General features: G+C 39.4%; 1 protein-coding gene across 1 annotated transcript in view; it reads left to right on the top strand.

The window, feature by feature from the left end:
- The first annotated feature begins 279 nt into the window (after nt 1-279).
- Nucleotides 280-23,638, top strand: part of DBX2 (developing brain homeobox 2) — a 41,029-nt gene continuing 17,670 nt past the window's right edge. The window contains exons 1-2 of the mRNA XM_060026176.1: nt 280-791; nt 15,797-15,892. Coding sequence (XP_059882159.1) covers nt 392-791; nt 15,797-15,892 — 496 coding nt within the window. The 5' untranslated portion in view covers nt 280-391. The remainder of the gene's footprint in view (nt 792-15,796; nt 15,893-23,638) is intronic.

Raw genomic sequence — 23,638 nt, 5'->3', positions numbered from 1 at the left:
CCTTGCCAAAGCTCGGACTCTCGGGGTTGCCCTTATTGTTGGCCGCGTCTGTCACTTTGTGGGCCGGGTGACATGAATGGATGGGCTGGACACACCTTCCAGCCTTCTAGAAAAAAAAAAGTCTGAATCTGCATAGAGGGCGGGAGGGACTCCCCCGGCGCCCCCAGAGCCAACGCCGCGGGCAGGGGAAACGCACAGCTCCCCCCTCCCACACTCACTCCTCCCCTCCTTTAAAAAACCGCCCAGCCCAGAAAATAATATCTCTCCCTACCCGCCAGCGTCCGCGGTGCTCTCGCCTCCTTTCCCGGCTGAGCGCGCTCCAGCGTTGCGGGAGGCGGCGCGCGGGGCGCGGGTCCGGAAGCGGGCGCGCAGCGGTCCGGGGCGCCGCACCATGCTCCCGAGCGCCGTGGCGGCCCATGCCGGCGCCTACTGGGACGTGGTGGCTTCCTCCGCGCTGCTGAACTTCCCCGCCGCGCCGGGCTTCGGCAACCTGGGCAAGAGTTTCCTGATCGAGAACTTGCTGCGGGCTGGGGGCGCCCCGCCGCACAGGCTACCACCGCCCCCGCCCCACGGCCCGGCAGCAGCTCTCGCCGCGGGCGCTCAGGTCCGGCCCCTGCCCGCCAGCCCGGTTCCGCTCAAGCTGTGCCCCGCGGCAGAACCAGTCAGCCCCAGCGGGGCGCTCTACGGCACGCGGTGGGCGTTTCAAGTGCTCAGCCCCTCGGCGGACGGCGCCAGGCTGCCGAGCCGGGCTCCGGCGGACCGAGACTGTGCCTTCCAGCCGTCAACCCCAGGTGAGTCCGCTTTCCCCTCCCCAGCTGCGCGCGGCGCTTCTTGGCCTAAGGATCCCGAGACCTGGGCGCGCCGGCCCTAGTGCGCAGGAATCCGCACGGGCCTAGACCTTTCGAGAGCATCTAGAGATTCAGTGGAGATGCCGCCTCGGGGGTGAGGAGGGTACCACCACTAACTGTGATTTTTCCTCCCCTTCGCGTACCACCAGCTTCCTCTCCGTCCCCTCTTTCTACAAGTGGTAGGGCTGCCTTGAATTTAAGGCCTTTTCGAAGAAACTCTGGAGGCACCTCCTGGCATTAGCCGAAAGGGCAGCCCCGGTCCTGAGATCTCTGGGTTCGCAGGACCAGTTTCACGGGGTTTCCCAAGTTCAGCGTCTCCACCCGCCCGCTCCTGTCCCAGAGGCCGCGCGACACCCTTTCCCTGGAAAGTTCTTGGCTTGGAGAGCCTCGCTCGGCGCGCTTTGGGGGCTTTTGCCTCTTCAAACCGTTGCGACGGTCGAGGCGGTTGCAGAACGCGCGCAGAGATCTTTGGAAAAAGAGTTGCGCAAAGTTTTGGCTTTCTTCACTCTTACATTTTGGATCACTGAGACGCAAGAAAATCGAGGCTGGCTTTTTCTTAGTGCTGAGCTGGAACAGCCTAATTGGCACCTGGAGTAGGAAGTTCGCCAAAAAATGAGAATTTACCAAAAGAAGGGCAGTTTTGGTTTGCTTGTTTTAATTCCCGAATAAAACCTAAGTGTCGTGACTGGGAAGAGGATGCGGACAGTTTAGTCAATATATTAGATAAAGCTTACGGGAGGGGCTGCCGAAATTGGCAGCGAGAAAGGGAAAGCCTCTTAGAGACTCAAAAACTGAGATCCAGTGGATTAATTTTTTTTTTTTTTTGGCTTGCGTCCTTTGACGATCTTAACTCATTCTTTAAATCCCGGTGGGTTTGTCCAGAATGACTAATAGACGCTTTTTCAGCAGATTTCATTGTCCCACCAAACTGCCGAATCAAATTTATTGCTAATGGCTTTATAGAATTGAACATGTTTAGAACCTGTCCTGGTCTTTCAGTTTGAAATGGTTACTAACAGAATGGGACAAATATAATTATATTAGCACCGGTCTCATTCACATAGTGTAAAACCTAAATTCTAGGCAGCCTTTTCGCACCCTGGGAGAGGAACAAGTACAGTTAAGACAAAGTTTATGTGCCTTGGAAATTTGAGCCACTCTGTTCTTTTTGAAGTATTAGGAAAATTAGAAACGTGTAAAGCAGGTTCGTGTAGACAAGAGCTGGTAAATAATGCCTCATTAAAATAACATTTTCAAGAAGATTTGGTGATTTGTATAACTTTTGGTGGTTTGCCATTGTGTTCATAGAAGCTGTTTTTCAAGAATTCTTAAGTTGCTCTTGATCATGACTGGCTCCTCAAAAAAGTTAATTTTAACCTTTGTAGATTTTACAGGTTAAATTTAAGTAAACCAAATGCGAATCAAATGCAGACATTTCAATAACTGAAAAATAATTTTGTATACCTATTCATTTTCATTCAAGATGTTACAATTATTGGGTAAAGGGTTTCCTAACTACGTTATTTTTATTTTCAAGAACATACTCATTCTTGTACACTTATTAAAATATCAAAATGCAAAAATGCTTTTTGGAATAATTGAGAGTATAAGAAGTTAAATTTCACTTTGAAGTATTTTCATATAGCTTAAGCCTATATTTTTCCTAATTTTTTTTTAGTCCTTATTGAAGATTTGATGTTTTCCTAGGTTAATTTTTATTTGAACAAATAACTTTTTATTTCAAAAAACTCATTCTTGTGAAGAGTGCATTTAATTTTTGAAACTCAAAAAATATCTTAAGATTAGAATCCCATAAAATTGTGCCCACAAATATGCTGCTTAAAAACATTTAAAAAAAATTTTGACAGAGAATATAGCTTTCTGAACCGTGCTCCAGTTTTATTTAAATGACAGATTCTTGCCCTACCAAATGTGGAAATTCTTTTGTACTGTGTAGAATTATGAAGTTATAATGAGTGCTGACAATGTTAGCTATCACCTGAAAATTAGATGAGGATGAAATAGTGATTGACGTTCTGTAAAGAGTAGAAAGGAGATTTAGAAAAGCTACTGTTTTCAGAACGATAAAATACTTCTTTCTGAAACATCAGTGAACAACCAGTTCTCATCCTTTAGACACTAACTTAGGAGTGGATCACAAAATGTGATTTTTAATGATTTCGGTGTATTTGACTACTCATTTTTTTCTCAACTTAATTTGTTGAGTGCACCAGTCTAGATGTTGAATAAGAAAACCCCGGAGTTCTTTTTAAGGGCATTGGTGAAAGACAGCACCATTTAACTAGAGGATTTATGCCACTGCATGCATTTCGGCTTTATTATTTTTGTTACCCACTATTAATTATACCATATAGTTCATTCATTCAGCAAATGCTTACTGACTGTCTCCCATGTGTTCAGACTGTTCCAGGCCATTGGGATAATCAGTGAACAAAACAGATGACTGTCTCTGCCCCTGTGAAGCTTATAGTCCATGTTCTGTCCTACTTTATGGTTTACCAAGCATTTTCATAATTGTTAGCTGCTTTAATTCTCATAATAGGCCAATTTTTTCCTACAAAGATTATTCCACTTCCTAATTTTGTTTTTGTCTGAAGTATCAGTTTAAACATCTGTGGTCTTGTGAAAGAGAAGAAAATTGCCCCAAATCTCCATATTCCTTGGATTCGTTTTTCATTGAATGTGAGAAAACTAATGAGGGCTTATGGGATAACCAATTGCATGTATCACAATAATAAATCAGGCAGGGATCTTATATCTGTGCCCATAAGGAAAGAAATTGGCCTTCCCCTTCATCTTGTTACGTGTCTGAAAGGTGGTGACAGTAACACAGGTTTACAGATTATGGATGAAAGTTTAGCTTTTGACGGAGAATATAGCTTTTGACAGAGAATATAGTACTTCATCCCTGAAAACTGGCAAGCCTTTAAGTATTTAGAGCGAGCAAAGGAACATTCCATAGCTGTATGTTGTCAAGTTGTCTATATAGAGTAGTTTAAAAACTTAAAAAATCAGAGGGCAGTCTTCGAAGTTTGAAAGGAGCACGCTTAGTGTAATAACAGGTAGTTGAGTAGATTCACCTCCAGGGGTTGTATGTGAAAAAAAGAATTTTGGATATTATAGTTTATTAATGAAACCAGGTTTTTCAAGTAAATCCTAATCATCAGAGGTCCTCCCCCAGAAGTTCATTAATGTCATTACTTGGTGGCTATCGTGCTAGATTTAAATATCGATGTTTTTGTATATTAAAGAGGGTCCTGAAATGTAAAAAGCTGAAAATTTAAAATTTCTCTTAGTTATGCCACCAATTTCCTTCAAAGTAAGTGGAACAAATAGCCTTGCTTTTCAGTAACATTTGTTATGTTAAACATTTTAGAAAGTGTTTGAAATGAAGATAATTTCCTGAATATAATTTAGTGATTATTAAATCTACTCCTAGGGCTGCATATAAAAGGCTTAGAAAGCAAATGTTTATTCTGAAAGGTTGAATTGAACTGTTCTTTTTTTAAAGTAATTTTGTCGAGTAGGTTGTACTATGTAGTACAGAAATGGAACCACATCCATAGTATTTTTTTCTGGTACCCCTGTAGGGCTGTTAATTAATGTGTCACGTGCACTCTGAGTGTCTTGTCCACCTCACAGTGCCAGTTACTCTTGACCTATTAATCCTTGACTCTGTCTTAAACTACTTGCACTTACGTGTTTTTTTCCAACTGGTAGTTTTATCCGCTTTCACTGAGATACCCTGAAAGTGTGACATAAAATAGCTTCTCTTACATCTTAGGCACTTTGGAGAGGGAGAAGAAGATGAATCTGTGCTCCAGGTGGGGATTCCAGTCCAGCTGAAGACTGCGATTTGATTTATGAAGCCGGAGTTTGTCATTTATTTTTGCTGACGCTATGCTCTAGGTTTGTTTTGGCAAATTAAAGTCACAGGATCTTGACTATTGATGATACTGACCCAGAACCAGGACAAAGAGAATGGGGGATCCAGAAAAGGATAATGATGGGACCCATGCTGGTAGTTCCTTGCTCAGGCTATCGCCCCAAACATCCTTTGGTGGAATTTGTAGATAATACCAAACAATATTCTTAGTACACCTGTACTTTTTTTTTTTTTTTTTTTTTTTTTTCGCGGGCCTCTCACTGTTGTGGCCTCTCCCGTTGCGGAGCACAGGCTCCGGACGCGCAGGCTCAGCGGCCATGGCTCACGGGCCCAGCCACTCCGCGGCATGCGGGATCCTCCCGGACCGGGGCACGAACCCGTGTCCCCTGCATCGGCAGGCGGACTCTCAACCACTGCGCCACCAGGGAAGCCCTACACCTGTACTTTTACAAATAATCTGCTCAACATATCTTTGGGTTTATATGAAGATATTAATAACTTTTACATAGTTCATGAGGAATAAGCTCTGAACAAATTGTTATAGGGTCCCCAAGTTCATAAACTTCAGGTTCAGGAAGTTCTTGCAGTGACGAGAACCAGTAGGATTAAGAGACAGTCCTTTTACTTCTGGTTCAGATTGAGAAAACCACACTCCCTCCAAAATAATGTCTGAGTTGGAATTACAAAAGGGTAGCAATTTATGTGCATTTTATTTGCCTCTCACTTTAGCACCTATCCGTCTCCCAATCCCTAAAATATGCTTCTCTACTTTGCTTTAACAGCAAGAAATTTCAATCTGTTAACATGTATTGAAGCTTTATTACTGAGGTTTAATAATCAAATAGGAGTAAATACAGTAGGCAAGTAGGAACATTTTAGAATTTCTCCCTTAACTCTTACTCACTTTAGGGATTTGAGGATTATTTTAAGAGGCACAGTGGTTTGAATGCCCAGAAAATTGCATACGGATTTATGCAGAAGTAAATGTAGGTTCCAGAGGGTTCGGGGTCGTGTCAGGAAGCCAAAGGATGTCATATGTTGTGGGCAACTTAAAATAATTGGCAACGGTGATTTTTAGCTACTTTTGTTTGCCATCAATGTGGCTCAGTTGTGGGACCCAATGCTGTGCATTAGAGTCCGTTGTATTCCTTTTGGAGTGTGCCTCCTCCATCCTGTTCTTGTGCCCACCAGAAAAAGTCTCTTTTTGCTATAAGAAAACATCTTACGGTTAGTTTTGCTGCTGAACAATGATAGAGATGGTATCAAGTTGAAAGTAAGGGAAGCAACATAAATAATAGCTGTGTTCATAAAATACTTTTAGCTTCATTGCTATGAAAGTTTTTACAGAAGCAAAAATGTTATCGTCTTTCAAATATTTAAACGAATGTGTGTTTGTTTGTTTTTTTTTTGAGTCATAAATGTCTTAATTCTCAAACTCTAAGAGTTAACAAATCAGCCATTGGATCATGTTGTGAGACTGGTTTATAATGTGTCTGATTCCTGAGGCAGATCTTATTTGTTTGGTATCCTGCTTATTTCGATTTAGTTTTTAACTTCTATAATTTGAAGTCATAATGTAAGGTTTTTGTTGGATTCATAAAAAAAGTCACTGATAAGTTACCATTTATTTCATATTTCTATATAACCTTCCTTTATAAGGTTTTTCTGAAGTCTTATAAGTCATTAATAGGATTATCAAATATTTTGCATAAGAAATGTGTTTCTATGTTAGAATTGGGGGGTAAATACCTTATTTTCTCCTCAACCTACTTTCCACCACACTATTTCTCTTGCTGATATCTCCCGTAATTTTAGAATCCATTTTATACCTTGTGGGAAGGCTTGATTTGTAGCTCTTAAAACAGTGTTTGTCCACTTAATCTTGGGTTAACAGAGGCCCTAAATAAAGTTTTTTACCTTAATTACTGTCATTTTTCTTTCCACAGTGAAGGTACACAATTTTTAAGTCAAATTAAAGATTAAAAACAATTTTTTAAAATTTAAAATTAAAAAAAAATTTTAAATTAAAAACAATTTTTAATCACTTTGTTTTCATTCAAATGCACCTGGAGTCTGTCAGGAATAAAAAGGGAAACTGTAGAAAGAAACAATATGATTTTTATCCAGGAATCCTTGTTAGAATCCTTCTTTAAAGACTTCATTAGATCATGCTTCCATTTTAAACTTTCTTAGTAAGAAATTGGATTTTTGCCTTAACGTATAATATGCTTACCAGACCCTTGTATATTTTATTCCAAAAATATTTTATTTTACTTTCAGTAATGTTTCCACTTTTAATGAAATCTCTCCCTTTCATTCTTTTTAGCCTCCAGTCAATACTTGACTTTGGCAATGCTGAGTGATTCATTTTATATAAAGTTACCATAACTGATTTTATCTTTAATAACGTTATTATTTTGTCAGCCAGCTATTAGTTGGGAGTATTTCAGGGGCACACTCTTTTTGTAAGTTATATGAACAGTAAACTTAAGGCACTAAAATTCTCTAAAGTCAAAGATCAGGAAGCCTCTATAAGTTTTTAGACTTTTGTTTCAGAATCAAACAAAGCATGGGGAAAAGGAAAGGAAAAAAACATCAGGTCTTTTTCTATATATTGCTGAATATTTAATTGCCTTCTTGTTTATAGGTATTCCAAAGATGAACTAGGTTTTTCCCTTTTCTTTCACGTGTTCAGGCACCACGCATGCCATAACAGCCTTGATTTCATTAGTTCTAAGTGGCCATCAGAAACAGTGGCCATCCTTAAAGATTTAAATCCCTAATACTTTCAAAATTAAAATATGTGGAGGAATTATTCTTTGAGAAGATTTATGTACGTTAAAAGAGAATAAAAACCATGACTGCTGGTGAATTTTTTTAATAGACTAACCTAGGACTGGATTGAGTTTAGGTGTGTTGAACCTACCCTAGAGTTACATTGGGTCTGAAACCAAAAGACAGATTCTTCAAAGCGGGAACAGAGTCATTTCTGTTTGTCTACGTATTTTCTATAGGTGCTTTCACACTACACATTGAACAGCTGCAACAGAGACCACATGGCCTGCGAAGCCTAATGTATTTACTATCTGGCCCTTTACAGTAAAAGTTTGCCAAAACCTTTTCCAAAGCATAAATGGCAAATCGAGTCAATTTTAAAAGAATGTATAGTTTTCTGAGCTGGTTTTAGCAGTAATTCTTTAATTTTAAAGTCTAGATTCACATCTAAGGTCTTTAAATTACTGATTATATAATCCTAAGCAATTCATGTAACTGCATTGAGCCTCATTTCAAAATGACCACAGATGTTAGGCTCACCATTTGACTTTCAGCCACATACCTCAAGAGCCCATTGACAACGTACAGGGAAAGATGTGAAAGACAGCTTTCCACCCTTCCACCATAAGTAAAATACATACTGGAAAAGGGGTATTGCTGCGAAGAAACCATCTCACAACTTAGAGGCTTAAAGGAACAATTTATTATTTTCTCTCACGGTTTTGTGGACCGGCAGGGCGCAGCTGGGTGGTTCTCACTTGGAATCTCATTGCAATTAGAGGTCAGCTGGGGCTGCCATCATCTGAGGGCTCAGCTGGGCTGGATGTCCAAGATGGATGTCTATTGACTCGCTTGGCTGACAGGGATGCTGGCTGCTGATGGGGTGCTCAACTAGAGCTGTTCCGGCATTCACACTTGGATTTTCCAAGGGCCTGGAGCTTCTTATACCATGGCACCTGGGTTCTGAAAGGCAGAGTTCTAAGAGCAACATTCCCGGAAACCCAGGCAATAGCTGTAAGTCTTCCTACAACCTAGCTTTGGAAGTTCCAGAATGTCACTTCTTCCATATCCCTTGGTCAAGCAAGGCAGCAAGACTATCCCAAATACAAGAGAAGGGGAAATAGAGATGGCTGTCAGTGGGAGGAGTGCCAAATAATTTGCAACCATTTAAAGTGTGCCATGAATTAATCACATATGGTGGTAGAGCTGGGAACTCAAGGAGCCTTTATTGAGGATTTTAGAGGTTTGAGAGCTACAGGTACTGTTCTGCCATGGTATTCTCTTCTGTGACACTGACTTTATAATAAAAAGAGCAAGGGATTTCCTCAAATTTTGCTCATTTTTTGGAAGCTGTCTGATGAAGACTCCTTGAAGGGAGAGGCAGCTGTCTAATGAAGACTCCTTGAAGGGAAAGGCACTACTTTTGATAATTGCAATGAACTAGAACCCCACAGCTTGAGGAAAAGCCAGACCCCACCCCCTTGTTGGTGTCGTGAGGACAGAAGAGAAGATGCTAGTGGGAGTGTCCAAACAACTGGTCGTTACCTCTTGCCACGCAGCGTGTGACCACAGTAGAATCCTTCCATTTAGCCCCTGTGTATTCCACTACAGCCCATCCACTACTGCCAGGTGATTTTTTTTAATGTAGCTTTCATCATATCATCAAGCTATTTAGGAAAACCTTAATTATCCCCATTTGACTATCAGATCAAATAAAAATATTCAGTTTGTCCTTCAAGACCTTCATTCCATCAATTGCATTTAGCTCCTCCAGCCACCTTCTTTTTTTTCTCAGTTATACATATATATATATTCTTTTTCAGATTCCTTTCCCTTATAGGTTATTGCAAAATACTGAGTATAGTTCCCTGTGCTATACCGTAGGTCTTTGTTGGTTATCTATTTTATATATAGTAGTGTGTATCTGTTAATCCTAGCCTTCTAATTTATCCTTCCCCACCGCTATCCCTTTTGGTAACCATAAGTTTGTTTTCTGTGTCTGTGAGTCTGTTTCTGTTTTGTAAGTAAGTTCGTTTGTATCTTATTTTTTTTAGATTCCACATATAAGTGGTATCATATGATACTTGTCTTTCTCTGTCTGGCTTATTTCACTTAGTATGATAATCTCTAGGTTCAGCCATGTGCCTGCAGATGGCATTATTTCATTCTTGGCTGCGTAATATTCCATTGTGTGTGTGTGTGTGTGTGTGTGTGTGTGTGTGTGTGTGTGTGTATACACACACACATATACGTATACACCACATCTTCTTTATCCATTCATCTGTCGATGGACATTTCGGTTGCTTCTGTGTCTTGGCTATTGTAAATAGTGCTGCTGTGAACATTGGGGTGTCCAACTACATTCTTTTTTTTTTTAAACATCTTTATTGGGGTATAATTGCTTTACAATGGTGAGTTAGTTTCTGGTTTATAACAAAGTGAATCGGTTATACATATACATATGTTCCCATATGTCTTCCCTCTTGCGTCTCCCTCCCTCCCACCCTCCCTATCTCACCCCTCCAGGCTGTCACAAAGCACCGAGCCAATATCCCTGTGCCATGCGGCTGCTTCCCAACTACATTCTTAATGTTCACATCTTTGGCCTTGGGCCAGCAGTCAGGCTGGTCTCCTTAACCTGCCCTGGGTGTCACCATCATCCTTGCCTTCTTTCCTTTTGTTCATGCCACCTTTCCTTCCTGGAATGCCTTTCTCTTCTTTTGCCATTCAGATACTTTCCAAATCAAGTTTCCAGATCAAGATGCTTTTCCTGCTTAAAGCCTCATTTGACAAAGCCTTCCTAACAATAATAACTCTTTTCTTTGTTCTTGATAGTATATTTTAGTGGAAATGTGGACCATGCTGCTGCTTTTTATATGCTGTCTTACAATCGATCCCAAATTATATAATAGTGGTAGGAATAAAAGCTAACATTTATTGAGTGCCTGCTGCACGTCAGGCATTTTTTTGTGTTCTTTTCAGTGGCCTCATCCTGGTTATACATTATAATCACGAGTGCAACTTTTGAAAAATAATGGTATACTGGGGGGCCCACTCCTCGCCAGCATGATTTAGCCCAATTGGTGTGGGGCCTGGGCATCTGTATCTTTGAAAAGCACTCCAGATAATTCTGAGGTGTATTCAGGGTTGAGAAACATTGGCTAGGGGAACACACAGTACTATGTTTTTTAGATCTCATGGCCTTGGAAAATGCCTCAGATTTTATAGGACAAAACTGAATTTGGGGCTTCCCTGGTGGTGCAGTGGTTGAGAGTCCGCCTGCCGATGCAGGGGACACGGGTTCGTGCCCCGGTCCGGGAAGATCCCACATGCTGCGGAGCGGCTGGGCCCGTGAGCCATGGCCGCTAAGCCTGCGCATCTGGAGCCTGTGCTCCGCAGCGGGAGAGGACACAGCAATGAGAGGCCCGCATACCAAAAAAAAAAAAAACAAAAAACTGAATTTGGCATATGAAGATATTTGTATTTCATTTATTTGATTAGCAGATTCAGACCTGTAAGGTACGGAACATTTAAAGGTAGAAATTCTTCCAGGGAGGGAAGCCATCCTTTTTTAATCTGTGTCATCCCAGCACACGGTGCATAATGTGGCCCTTGATAGATATGCAATAAGTATTATTTGCGTGGAATTAAAAGGACAGAATCAAACAAGTAGACTCTGCATTTGCTTTATCTTCTCGTGAACTGTACTAGAACATTAAGACCTTTGTTTTGCTGTCTCTGAAATACTCAAGGCAAAAATAAATGCAGACTTCTCTTGTTTTCTGATGAGCAGAAAGGTAAAGGATGACTTAACTTGCTTTGCCTTGTGATGGAAGGCAAGTTTGCACGTGAATCACATAAATGAATTCCGTCCAGGTTGTGTGATAAAATAAATCACACCTTATTCATAAGTGTTATTTCTTAGGTCTTACTACTCAAGACAGATGGTTGTCATTCTTTAGAGTCTTTTGCGGGGGGTGGGGTGGGTCCACTCTATTCTTTATAGTCAGTTCAATTGTGTAGTATTTCAAGGTCAGGGGTTTAGATTTCTTTATTCCCGGTGCCATGTGCCCAGCACTTGAAGGAGGTCATTAAAACCATCCTTTTGAAATTATTTAATTCTCTGTTATTCTTTCCCAGAGGTATTTTTTGACCTTTTGGTTGCCTTTGTAAGACACCTTGGAACGTTTTCTCATTTCTCCTTGTCCTTCTAAAATATGCTGCCCAGTCGGCATAGCATCGCGGTAGCTCCTGAAATTTATTTGAAGGTTTTATCAGTGGTCTTTAGGATCCGTCCTTTGAAACGTCAGCACAGATCAGTCAATACCACAGTTTGCTATGACAATAAAAAGAATGTGGTTTCACCCCATGTAGATACACTCTGTTCTCCATGGGTAAAGAAAAATGAAAATAATAAAAAACAATTTAAAATGTTTTGCTTGCTTTCTAGACAACAGAATTTTGAAAATAATTTTTCTGTATCTAGGCTTGTAACCACCCTTGACTGTGGGATGCTTTTGTCAGAGAACCGTGTAGTTAAGTTAAAAAGAAAACAAACCAGGCCAGTTCACCATTAAGTTGCCTCTAAGTTCCCGTCTTAATTAAACATTCAAAATAATTAATAGGTAGTTTGATTCTGTGTCTTCAAATAAGTCAGAACATCTGATTAAGAAATGAAAAGTTCATGAAGTTTTCTGTGAATAAGTGATTTTAGCCATTTGGATTCAGACAGTCTTGTTCGGAAATTTTAAGTCATTTGTTTGTAAGAGATTCCCACAGAACCCAGAAGGCAGATTTGTTGGCAGGATACAAAATTTGGAGTATCCTGAAGTGTTGTGCTGAGGGAACCTAACATCACGCTATAGAACCTGACAGTGCATTTTTGCCATAGGGAAAGCCGTTCGTTTTTCTCTTATGGAAAGCTGGGGAGATGTGGAGATGTCCATTTTCTGGGTTCCATCTCTTACTGGATAACTGGCAGTCTGTGTGCATGACATCCTTATCCCTCATGGCTAATAACTACATACTGTGCTAAAATATCTGTGTTTCGCTGGTCTTTTAAAAAATGTGCTGAGACCCGTCATCATCACATTCCAGATGCTTGCCCATTTGAGGTTGAATATTAATGAATGAAATAGCAAGTGTTAAATGCATAGCCAGTCCAGTGCCTGTGTATAGGAGGTATTCCGTAAATAGTATGATCATAAATATTGTTCAGTACGCCTAAAATGAATTGTTTCTCTCATGATAAATGATAAAGTGACTGCATCTAAATGATACTGACTGGCTTTGAAATGCATATCATCTGCTTGAAATTGCCTTGTTTTCTGCCCTTTTCAGAGCTTCTTCAAGGTAGTTCTTAAGTGGTTTACAAAAGTTTTAATGCATCTGTTAACTCGTCCCTTTGTTTTTATCACACTTGAGTTTCTGTTTTTGCTCACCACTTTAAAAACCATGTGGTTTACAAACACTTAAAAGTGTTACACATGTTTTTAACGCACTACATTGTTTTAAATGGCTATTTCCTCACACCATTCAACATCCCTGCAGTCACATGCTCAGCTTGATTAGCATTTGACTTATGTCCAAGTAGGAGCACATAAAAAAATGGAGCACTTAATTGGAATTTCACAGTGATTTCTACATAAACCAGCTTCAACAAGGTGTATTATGTATGGAAATTAGGAATTGACTAATCTGTGTAAATATATGTGTGTCAGTGAGGTGATTTTAAAAGGTGAAGAAATGCTACACGGTGGAACTTTAAGCCTGGTCATGTCACATGTAGTTCTTTAGCCACTAGAGTTGCTACTGTAGACAGAATGTCATTTTGATTACAGCTTTACTATATTTAGATAGGATAATATAGAGCACTGTAACAAACTGTTCTATTAAAACCTTTTCTGGTTAAATTTAACACTAAGGTCCTATGTCTCAGAACCTCATTTATCATCACAAATGAATTTAATTGAACACTTGTCTCAAATGAACCATCCATTTTTTTAAAAATTCTTTATTTTTTCATTTTAGGGCCATAGGGTTAGACTGAGAAACATTTTGGCTAGAAGAGTACAATTTGTAATTTGTCCATGTCCTGCATTGTTATTTTAATAGTATCACTAATGTGCTTATTTTCTACACTAGATATTGAGCAAAAACATTTCTTTTGTGTGTATATTTCCAACTGTCATGATAAATGCTTACACACATGTATGTAAATGCAACATGGCTCAGCCTTTTTCTTTTACCTCAATTTCAAAAATGCCAAACAGCACAATAGCCATAACTTAATTATCTCCAGAGTGTTTAGTTTGGAGGTGAAATAAGTTAGTTAACAGAAATACTTGAGAATAGACATAATGAGGTAACTTTTATACAGGGAAATGTATTTCCACATTTCAAAGTGCTTCATAAACTCATAGAAACATTAGAAAATGTAACTCTGCCTAAATAATGCCGTACTCTTATAATTTAAGATGTCAAATTCGAATAAAGTGATTTATCATTTCTATGATGGTTTTTCAGTCAGTATTAGAACAACTTATGATAACAATGAAAATTTTTTAAAAGTTTCATAGAACTTACTGAGCACCAAAGTGGGTCTCCTTTTCATACTTTGCTTAGTTGCCATATTTTCAAGGTAGCATTAAGACATTTTATTATTTGAAAATCCAGATGTTTAAAAACTAAAAACACTGACATTGACAACTTTCCATCATATTATAGAAAAGACCCTGCATTATGATTAATTTGCAATTCAAAGCCATTAAGGACCATGAGACCATAAAATTCTTATATATACTTATATACTTATTTTGAAATATCCTTCAAAGATACTGGTAAAATAAACACATACTTATCATTTGGTTAAAATATGAGTCTGAAATTACTGTGTTCTTGAAAAAGACATGTATTTGTAGCAAAATACTATTCACTGTATATGATTAAGAAAAGAAAAAAGTTTCCATTGAAAATGAAGGGAGAGTAGTAAAAATATTTATTTTCAAGTCATGTTCTAGATTTCAAGGTCCTCTGTTATGGAAGATACTATGTTTCAGGGTGTGTCAGGGGAGCAGGGAAGAGGTTAATTCCTGATTTCCTATTTCTTAGTTTTAAGATCATTCATTTATTGAACATTTTTTGACTATTTAGAATGTGCCATGCACTCTGCTGGGTATGTGATGGTAAAAGCAAGTTGCCCACCTAAAGAAATATCACCCATATTTATATTGTATTAAACCCCACTGTACTAAAGGACATGTTGTATCTAAGGTACTAAACCAAAGCCTGGCATATAGTAAGTGCTCAATAAAGAAGAGCCATTAATATTCTGTGACATCCTTTATAGCTATTTTTCATCTACTGAGGAACAGAGTGTAAAATTTCTTTATTTACAAAAGTAATGATAACTATTCCGTGTATATGAATTAAAAATGTTCTGAATAGAATAGTTTAATAAAATGAGAAGAGCAGAATTATATGGCAACTCCCTATACTATAAACACAAATGCTTTCAGGTTGATATCTCTTGAGAGTAAATGTTGTTACTATTCTCAAATACTTTGAGTCATGTAAAAGTGATCAGAAAGACCACTTTTTGTTATGGAATTGCTCAGTAAATTAACTGTTATCAGCTTTGGAATCTAGCTATCTATATATTTCAAAGAACCTTCTGAAAATAAGCAGTAGAGTAATACCACCTCTTAAAAGAGTAAACTGAAGTGTGTAACGTCCAGATTGTTTCTTGGTAAGTATTATATCCAGAGCCGTGCTGTTCAATGTGAAAGCCTCTAGACACATGAGTCTATTTAAATTTAAAAAGAACTTAAAGTAAGAATTCAGTTACACAGACATACTAGCCACATTTCAAGTGCTTAGTGGCATATGTGACAAGTGGATACATATTGGACAGTGCAAGTAGAGGACATGTCCATCATCACAGAGAGTTCTCCTGGGCAGTGTTGCTCGAGGTTATATTAGATAAAGGACTATTTGATATCTACTACTTATAACCACACAGAAAACGAATGACTAAGTTTGATTTTGATAATTTGATTGTTTACACCACAGCTTCCAAATCTTGATTAAATTATTTAGCAAGCTCGTTGACAGGTAAAGCCTGCTTTAAAATGACTTTAATTCCAGTAAAAGTTTAACGAAAGCCTCAGAAGATGTAGTGCTTTACTCCATGACTTCGGGGAAATTGGAATTTTGAATACTGTCTAAGAGATATGGCTAATCCGTGTGATCAACGCTTTCTCTGCAGCGCCTTCCAAGCCTTTTTTTCTGAGCGCCCCGCCATTCTACTCGTCGTGCTGCGGTGGGTCCTGTCGGCGCCCTGCCTCCCCCACTGCTTTTCCAAGTAAGTTTTTATACTTCATCAGCAATGCCTCAGTTACTCTGTAAACCAAAGCAGCAGGATTTAATGTGCTCTGGAAAACTAATTGGTAATGCAATGGCAAGGAGATAATTCCTCACTAAAAATCACAGCGATCCTATTCAGGAGGTTTCCAGAGATTTATCGAACCTCAGCACACTGAGCGATTGTGAGTGGCTTCTAATGGCATTGAAACCCAGGGCTGACACACCAAGGAAAACAACTTATTTTCCATTTGATGTAAAAGATCTCAGAGGGACCCATTTGGCTCTTTCTGAAACGTGTAGCAATGCTCATTTAAAGAAGAAGAAAGGAAGGAAAGAAAGCTAAGAAATTGTGTAAAATTTCCATTCAACTGCAAATGTGACACAGAAAGTCACTAGGTATCCATGGAAAATAATCAAAAATTGTCAAGATTGTAAAAGGAGATAAATACCTTCTCTTAAGATCTTTAAGAAAACCAACCAGGGTTGTAGGAAACGTTTTCAAGAGAACTTTTCAAACATTACACAATTGTAATAGTGTGCAGGGTAGAGGGAGAATGACAACTTTCAAAAACTTGAAGAGCACACACACACTCTCACACGCACAAAGAAAAAAATGTCTAACTGAAAATAAAAAGAAATAAAATTCACCTGATCTTGAGATTTCTAGGTCAGCTAAGAATCTGTAGACAGAGGATTTGAGTTTATGATAAAGAAGTCCAGAGGAGGGGTGCATTTATCTCAGCTGCCCAAGAGAAAACATTGATTCAGATTAACAGCTCTGTCAGGTGAAAAGTGAAATAGGAGTAGAGTCAGGTGGAAGTCCAGAGCTGTATCACGGTTGAATTCAGATTCCCTGTTGCCTCTCTGCATGTGTTTTATGAATGTTTCAGGAGAGCAGTTGCTCAACAGAATGATTCCTGACAAGTGAGGCAGCAAATGCTGGCCATTTAATGAGCTGCAAGCTTCTGAGCATCTCTTTAGGGGGCTGATACTTTCCCACAGAGCACTTTACATGGCCGGGACCCGGCCACAATGGGTGACAGACCCGTGACCAATCGTCACTTTCACTTGACTCATCCACACGCGACCTCACCACGATTTTTCACTGTGCAGATGAACTTTCGGAACCATTTCACAGGGAAAAGGCTCGGGCAAGGGTCAGTTGCCCTTTTGTATGGTCATAAAGCAAGGCTCTGTGTGTCAGTCTTTTCTCCTGTCTCACATTCCAAGTGAATTTCTGGACACCATTTAAAGCACTTGGCTGAAAAATAAAGCGGTGAATGAAACTGACTTTTATAGACTCATTCTAGCTCATCTTCCCATACAACCCTGTCCACCTGAAAAAGGATTTAGTGGATGAGCTGAGTGTATACAGGACTTGCTGAATACATAGGGCCCATTGTCCACTGTGGGGATTGTTTATTAACCAGGACTGATACACTATTTTGGAAGTGACCTATTAATTGTCCATTTAACTAGAATGTATTGATTCAAATAGAAAAATAGAAACCATGACTAAACCTTTTTCTCGCTCCTTCAAGGTGGTCTCCTGTGAGGATAATTGAAAACTGTTGTACAGATTAAGGAGACATTTATCACCATATATTAGAGTATCAGGAAAGGATGCCTGGAGTAGAGACTTAAACCCCAAATATCTGATACCACAGCATGGTGGCATCTCTGTGGAATTAAATCTTCAGTGTGGTATTCCAGGGGTGGTGATTGAAAGAGGTCCAATCCCTAGTTTCAGTGTTTTCACCCTGGTATAATACTGGTCTTCTACTTTAGAAACTCTCTGGAAATATAGACAGGTAAGGGGCAATGTACCAAAATATTGCATGTAACAGGTGGACATTCATGTATGCGTGAATGTGTGTGTATATTCATTTTATAGTACTGTTTTAATGAGTTCCTAAGCCATAAAAGCATACTAATGCCCAGGCCAGTTTACTAAATAGAGCACATAAAAGTAGGTCCAAAGTCATTTTCTAGACAACCTCATCTTCCTGACTGCTTGAAAAAAATCACCCTAAGCATGTCTCATTTTTCTCCATCTGCTTCTCAGCCCTTCCCACTTTATGCCTTTGTGTAGCTGTTGTAAATTGTGGTGTCTATCTCTGGAGGCTTACAAAGCCCTGTGTTTATCTTTTTCATTTAATAAAACGTACAAGGGGAAAATCAGCACAGTTCAGACTGAGGATGAGAATGCACTTGGTTTGTCTCCATTTCTAAGTTGGCATTTTAAAACAGCATAGAAGGGTGGAGTCAACATGGCGTACTAGGAGGATGCGGAATTCGCGTCTCGGCACAACTAGGGCACCTACCAGGCACCGGTGGGGAACCTCGGAAACCTAAGGGGATGGGAGGAGGCCCCAGTGACCGGGTAGGACATGGGTCATTGGGGGAAGGAAGGGGGAGGAAAAGTGGAGGCGGGATGGGACTGGCACCCCTGAGGGGCGGCTGGGTGAGGGGAAGGGATCCCACACCCGAAGGGGGAAATTGGGGAACCATTGGGAGGGCAGAGGATCAAAAGGGAGTATGGCCAGGTTTCTCCTGCCCACTTGGGCCCCCAGGAACCTGCTGAGATCCCGGGCCTGATCCTCTGCCCACCAAGGCCCCCTCCAGCCATGCAGGTCCTGAGGGAGCGGGAGGGAGGGAAGGGGGAGCAAAAGTAAAGGCCAGACCTCCAGGACCAGCACCCCGAGGGGTGGCTGGGGGAGGGGAGGAGTGCCTAAACCCAGTGGGACTGACCCACGGTTACGGGTCCAGCAGTGGTGACAGGGGAGAACCTGGGGGAGATGGGGGTGGGGGGCGTGGAGGAACGCAGCCAGTGCTTTCCCTGTCCACTTAGGCACCGGAAAGCCTGTTGGGCTCCCGGGCCTAATCCTCTGCCCTTGGACCCTCGCTCCTGCCATGCAGAACCCAAACCCCACCCATACACCCTCACTCAGGGCGCTACTTCCAAACTCCGGAACTACACACTCCAGAGTCCCTCCTTTTGACGTGCTCCCTCTCCTATTCCACGCAGGTCCTAAGCAGAGGCTCCACCCCATGCTCAAACGTAGCCCCCCCACCCACCTAGGTCCCGTCCCACCCTAAACCCCGCCCCTGCCTAAGTTCCACCCCTGCCTAAATTCTGCCCCCATAGTCAAGGCTAATTTTTTTTTTCTTTTTTCCTCTTTTAGATTGGGATTGTTTTACCTTATTGATTCATTGTGGTTGATTCTTTTATATTTTTATTTTTTCAATTCTTTTATTTTTCCAATTTTATTTTATTCTTTATACTTTGTTATTGTTCTCTCCTTTTGGCTTGTTTCCCCTCCCCCCCTTTTTTTTCCTTTTCTTTTTTCTGGTGTGGTTTTATTTTACTTTGTTGCAGTTGTTCCAATTATAGTTTTATTTTTCCTAATGTATTTTTTATCATTCTAATTTTATTTTGTTTTTTATTCTTTGATATTGTACTGCTCTTTCCTTTCTTTCTTTCTTTCTTTTTTTTTTTTTTTACTGCACTACGAAGCTTGTGGGATCTTGGTTCCCAGACCAGAGGTTGGGCCCGAGCTCCTGTGCAGGGAGCTCAGAGTCCAAACTGCTGGACTAACAGAGAACCTCAGACCCCAGGGAATATTGATCGGAGTGAGGACTCCCGGAGGTCCTCATCTAAGCTCCAAAACCCAGCTCTATCCAACTGCCTGCAAACTCCACTGCTGGATGTCTCAGTCCAAACAACCAGTAAGACAGGAATACAGTACCATCCATCAAAAAAAAAAAAAAAAAAAGAAACAACAAAAAATTACATTACAGACGAAGGAGCAAGGTAAAAACCTACAAGACCAAATAAATGAAGATGAAATAGGCAACCTACCTGAGAAAGAATTCAGAGTAATGATAGTAAAGATGATCCAAAATCTCAGAAACAGAATGGAGAAAATACAAAAAACATTTAACAAAGATCTAGAAGACCTAAAGAGCAAACAAACAGTTATGACTAACACAATTACTGAAATTAAAAATACTTTAGAAGGAATCAATAGCAGAATAACTGAGGCAGAAGAACAGATAAATAAGCTGGAAGATAAAATGGTGGAAATAACTGTCAGGGAGCAGAATAAAGAAAAAATAATGAAAAGAATTGAGGGTCGTCTCATAGACCTCTGGGACAACATTAAACGCATGAACATTCAAATTATAGGGGTCCCAGAAGAAGAGAAAAAGAAAGGGTCTGAGAAAATATTTGAAGAGATATAGTCGAAAACTTCCCTAACATGGGAAAGGAACTAGTCAATCAAGTCCAGGAAGTGCAGAGAGTACCATACAGGATAAACCCAAAGAGAAACACACCAAGACACATATTATTCAAACTATCAAAAATTAAATACAAAGAAAAAATATTAAAAGCAACAAATAACATACAAGGGAATCCCCATAAGGTTAACAGCTGATCTTTCAGCAGAAACTGTAAGCCAGAAGGGAGTGGCAGGACATATTTAAAGTGATGAAAGGGAAAAACCTACAACCAAGATTACTCTACCCAGCAAGGATCTCATTCAGATTTGATGGAGAAATTAAAACCTCTACAGACAAGCAAAAATTAAGAGAATTCAGCACCACCAAACCAGCTTTACAACAAATGCAAAGGAACTTCTCTAGGCAGGAAACACGAGAGAAGTAAAAGACCTACAAAAACAAACCCAAAGTAATTAAGAAAATGGTAATAGGAGCATATATACGATAATTACCTTAAATGTAAATGGATTAAATGCTCCAACTAAAAGACATAGACTGGCTGAATGGATACAAAAACAAGATGCATATATATGCTGTCTAGAAGAGACCCACTTCAGACCTAGGGACATATACAGATGGAAAGTGAGGGGATGGAAAAAGATATTCCATGCAAATGGAAATCAAAAGAAAGCTGGAGTAGCAATACTCATATCAGACAAAATAGACTTTAAAATAAAGACTATTACAAGAGACAAAGAAGGACACTACATAATGATCAAGGGATCAATCCAAGAAGATATAACAATTGTAAATATTTATGCACCCAGTATAGGAGCACCTCAATACATAAGACTAATTCTAACAGGCATAAAAGGGGAAATTGGCAGTAACACAGTCATAGCAGGGGACTTTAACACCCCAATGGACAGATCATCCAAAGTGAAAATAAATAAGGAAAAACAAGCTTTAAATGACACATTAAACAAGATGGATTTAATTGATATTTATAGGACATTCCATCCAAAAACAACAGAATACACTTTCTTCTCAAGTGCTCATGGAACACTCTCCAGGATAGACCATATCTTGGGTCACAAATCAAGCCTTGGTAAATTTAAGAAAATTGAAATCATATCAAGTATCTTTTCCAACCACAACACTATGAGACTAAATATCAGTTACAGGAAAGAAACTAAAAAATACAAACACATGGAGGCTAAACAATATGCTACTAAATAACGAAGTGATCACTGAAGAAATCAAACAGGAAATCAAAAAATACCTAGAAACAAATGACAGTGAAAACACGATGACCCAAAACCTATGGGATGCAACAAAAGCAGTTCTAAGAGGGAAGTTTATAGCAATACAATCCTACTTCAGGAAACAAGAAAAATTTCAAATGAACAAACTAACCTTACATCTAAAGCAATTAAAGAAAGAAGAACAAAAAAAACCCAAAGTTAGCAGAAGGAAAGAAATCCTAAAGATCAGATCAGAAATAAATGAAAAAGAAATACAAAAGATCAATAAAAATAAAGCTGGTTCTTTGAGAAGATAAACAAAATTGATAAACCATTAGCCAGACTCATCAAGAAAAAAAAAGAAGACTCAAATCAGCAGAATTAGAAATGAAAAAGAAGTAACAGCTGACACTGCAGAAATACAAATGATCATGAGAGATTACTAGACGCTACTATATGCCAGTAAAATGCACAACCTGGAAGAAATGGACAAATTCGTAGAAAAGCACAACCTTCCGAAACTGAACCAGAAAGAAATAGAAAATATAAACAGACCAATCACAAGCACTGAAATTGAGACTGTGATTAAAAATCTTCCAAAAAACAAAAGCCCAGGACCAGATGGATTCACAGGTGAATTCTATCAAACATTTAGAGAAGAGTTAACACCTATCCTTCTCAAACTCTTCCAAAATATAGCAGAGGGAGGAACACTCCCAGACTCATTCTATGAGGCCACCATCACCCTGAGACCAAAACCAGACAAAGATGTCACAAACAAAGAAAACTATAGGCCAATATCTCTGATGAGCATAGATGCAAAAATCCTCAACAAAATGCTAACGAACAGAATCCAACAGCACATTAAAGGATCATACACCATGATCAAGTGGGGTTTATTCCAGAGATGCAAGGATTCTTCAATATATGCAAATCAGTCAATGTGATACACCATATTAACAAATTGAACAATAAAAATCATATGATAATCTCAATAGATGCAGAAGAGGCTTTCGACAAAATTCAACACCCATTTATGATAACCCTCCAGAAAGCAGGCATAGAGGGAACCTACCTCAACATAATAAAGGCCATATATGACAAACACACAGCCAACATTGTTCTCAATGGTGAAAAACTGAAACCATTTCCTCTAAGATCAGGAACAAGACAAGGTTGCCCACTTTCATCAGTATTATTCAACATAGTTTTGGAAGTTTTAGCCACTGCAATCAAAGAAGAAGAAAAAATATAAGGAATCCAAATGAGAAAAGAAGAAGTAAACCTGTCACTGTTTGTAGATGACATGATACTATACATAGAGAATCCTAAAGATACTACCAGAAAACTACGAGAGCTAATCAATGAATGTGGGAGAGTAGCAGGATACAAAATTAAAGCAGAGAAATCTCTTGCATTCCTGTACACTAATGATGAAAAATCTGATAGAGAAATTAAGGAAACACTCCGATTTACCATTGCAACAAAAAGAATAAAATACCTAGGAATAAACCTACCTAGGGAGAGAAAAGACCTGTATGCAGAAAACTATAAGACACTGATGGAAGGAATTAAAGATTATACAAACAGATGGAGAGATATACCATGTTCTGGGATTGGAAGAATCAACATTGTGAAAATGACTATACTACCCAAAGCAATCCACAGATTCAGTGCAATCCTTATCAAACTACCAAGGCAGTTTTCACAGAACTAGAACAAAAAATTATACAATTTGTATGGAAACACAAAAGGCCCCGAATAGCCAAAGCAATCTTGAGAAAGAAAAATGGAGCTGGAGGAATCAGGCTCCTGGACTTCAGACTATACTACAAAGCTACAGTAATCTAGACAGTGTGGTACTAGCACAAAAACAGAAATATAGATCAATGGAACAGGGTAGATAGCCCAGAGATAAACCCACACACATATGGTCACTTTATCTTTGATAAAGGAGGCAAAAGTATACAATGGAGAAAAGATCGCCTCTTCAATAAGTGGTGCAGGGGAAACTGGACACCTACATGTAAAAGAGTGAAATTAGAACACTTCCTAACACCATACACAAAAGTAAACTCAAAATGGATTAAAGACCTAAATGTAAGGCAGACACGATAAAACTCTTAGAGGAAATCATAGGCAGAACACTCTATGACATAAATCACAGCAAGATCCTTTTTGACCCACCTGCTAGAGAAATGGAAATAAAAACAAAAATAAACGGGATTTAATGAAACGTAGAAGCTTTTGCATAGCAAAGGTAATCATAAACAACA

Source organism: Delphinus delphis, chromosome 11, assembly GCF_949987515.2.
Source record: "Delphinus delphis chromosome 11, mDelDel1.2, whole genome shotgun sequence".
In the NCBI taxonomy this organism is placed as follows: domain Eukaryota; kingdom Metazoa; phylum Chordata; class Mammalia; order Artiodactyla; family Delphinidae; genus Delphinus; species Delphinus delphis.
This window is presented reverse-complemented; position numbering and strand designations above follow the sequence as displayed.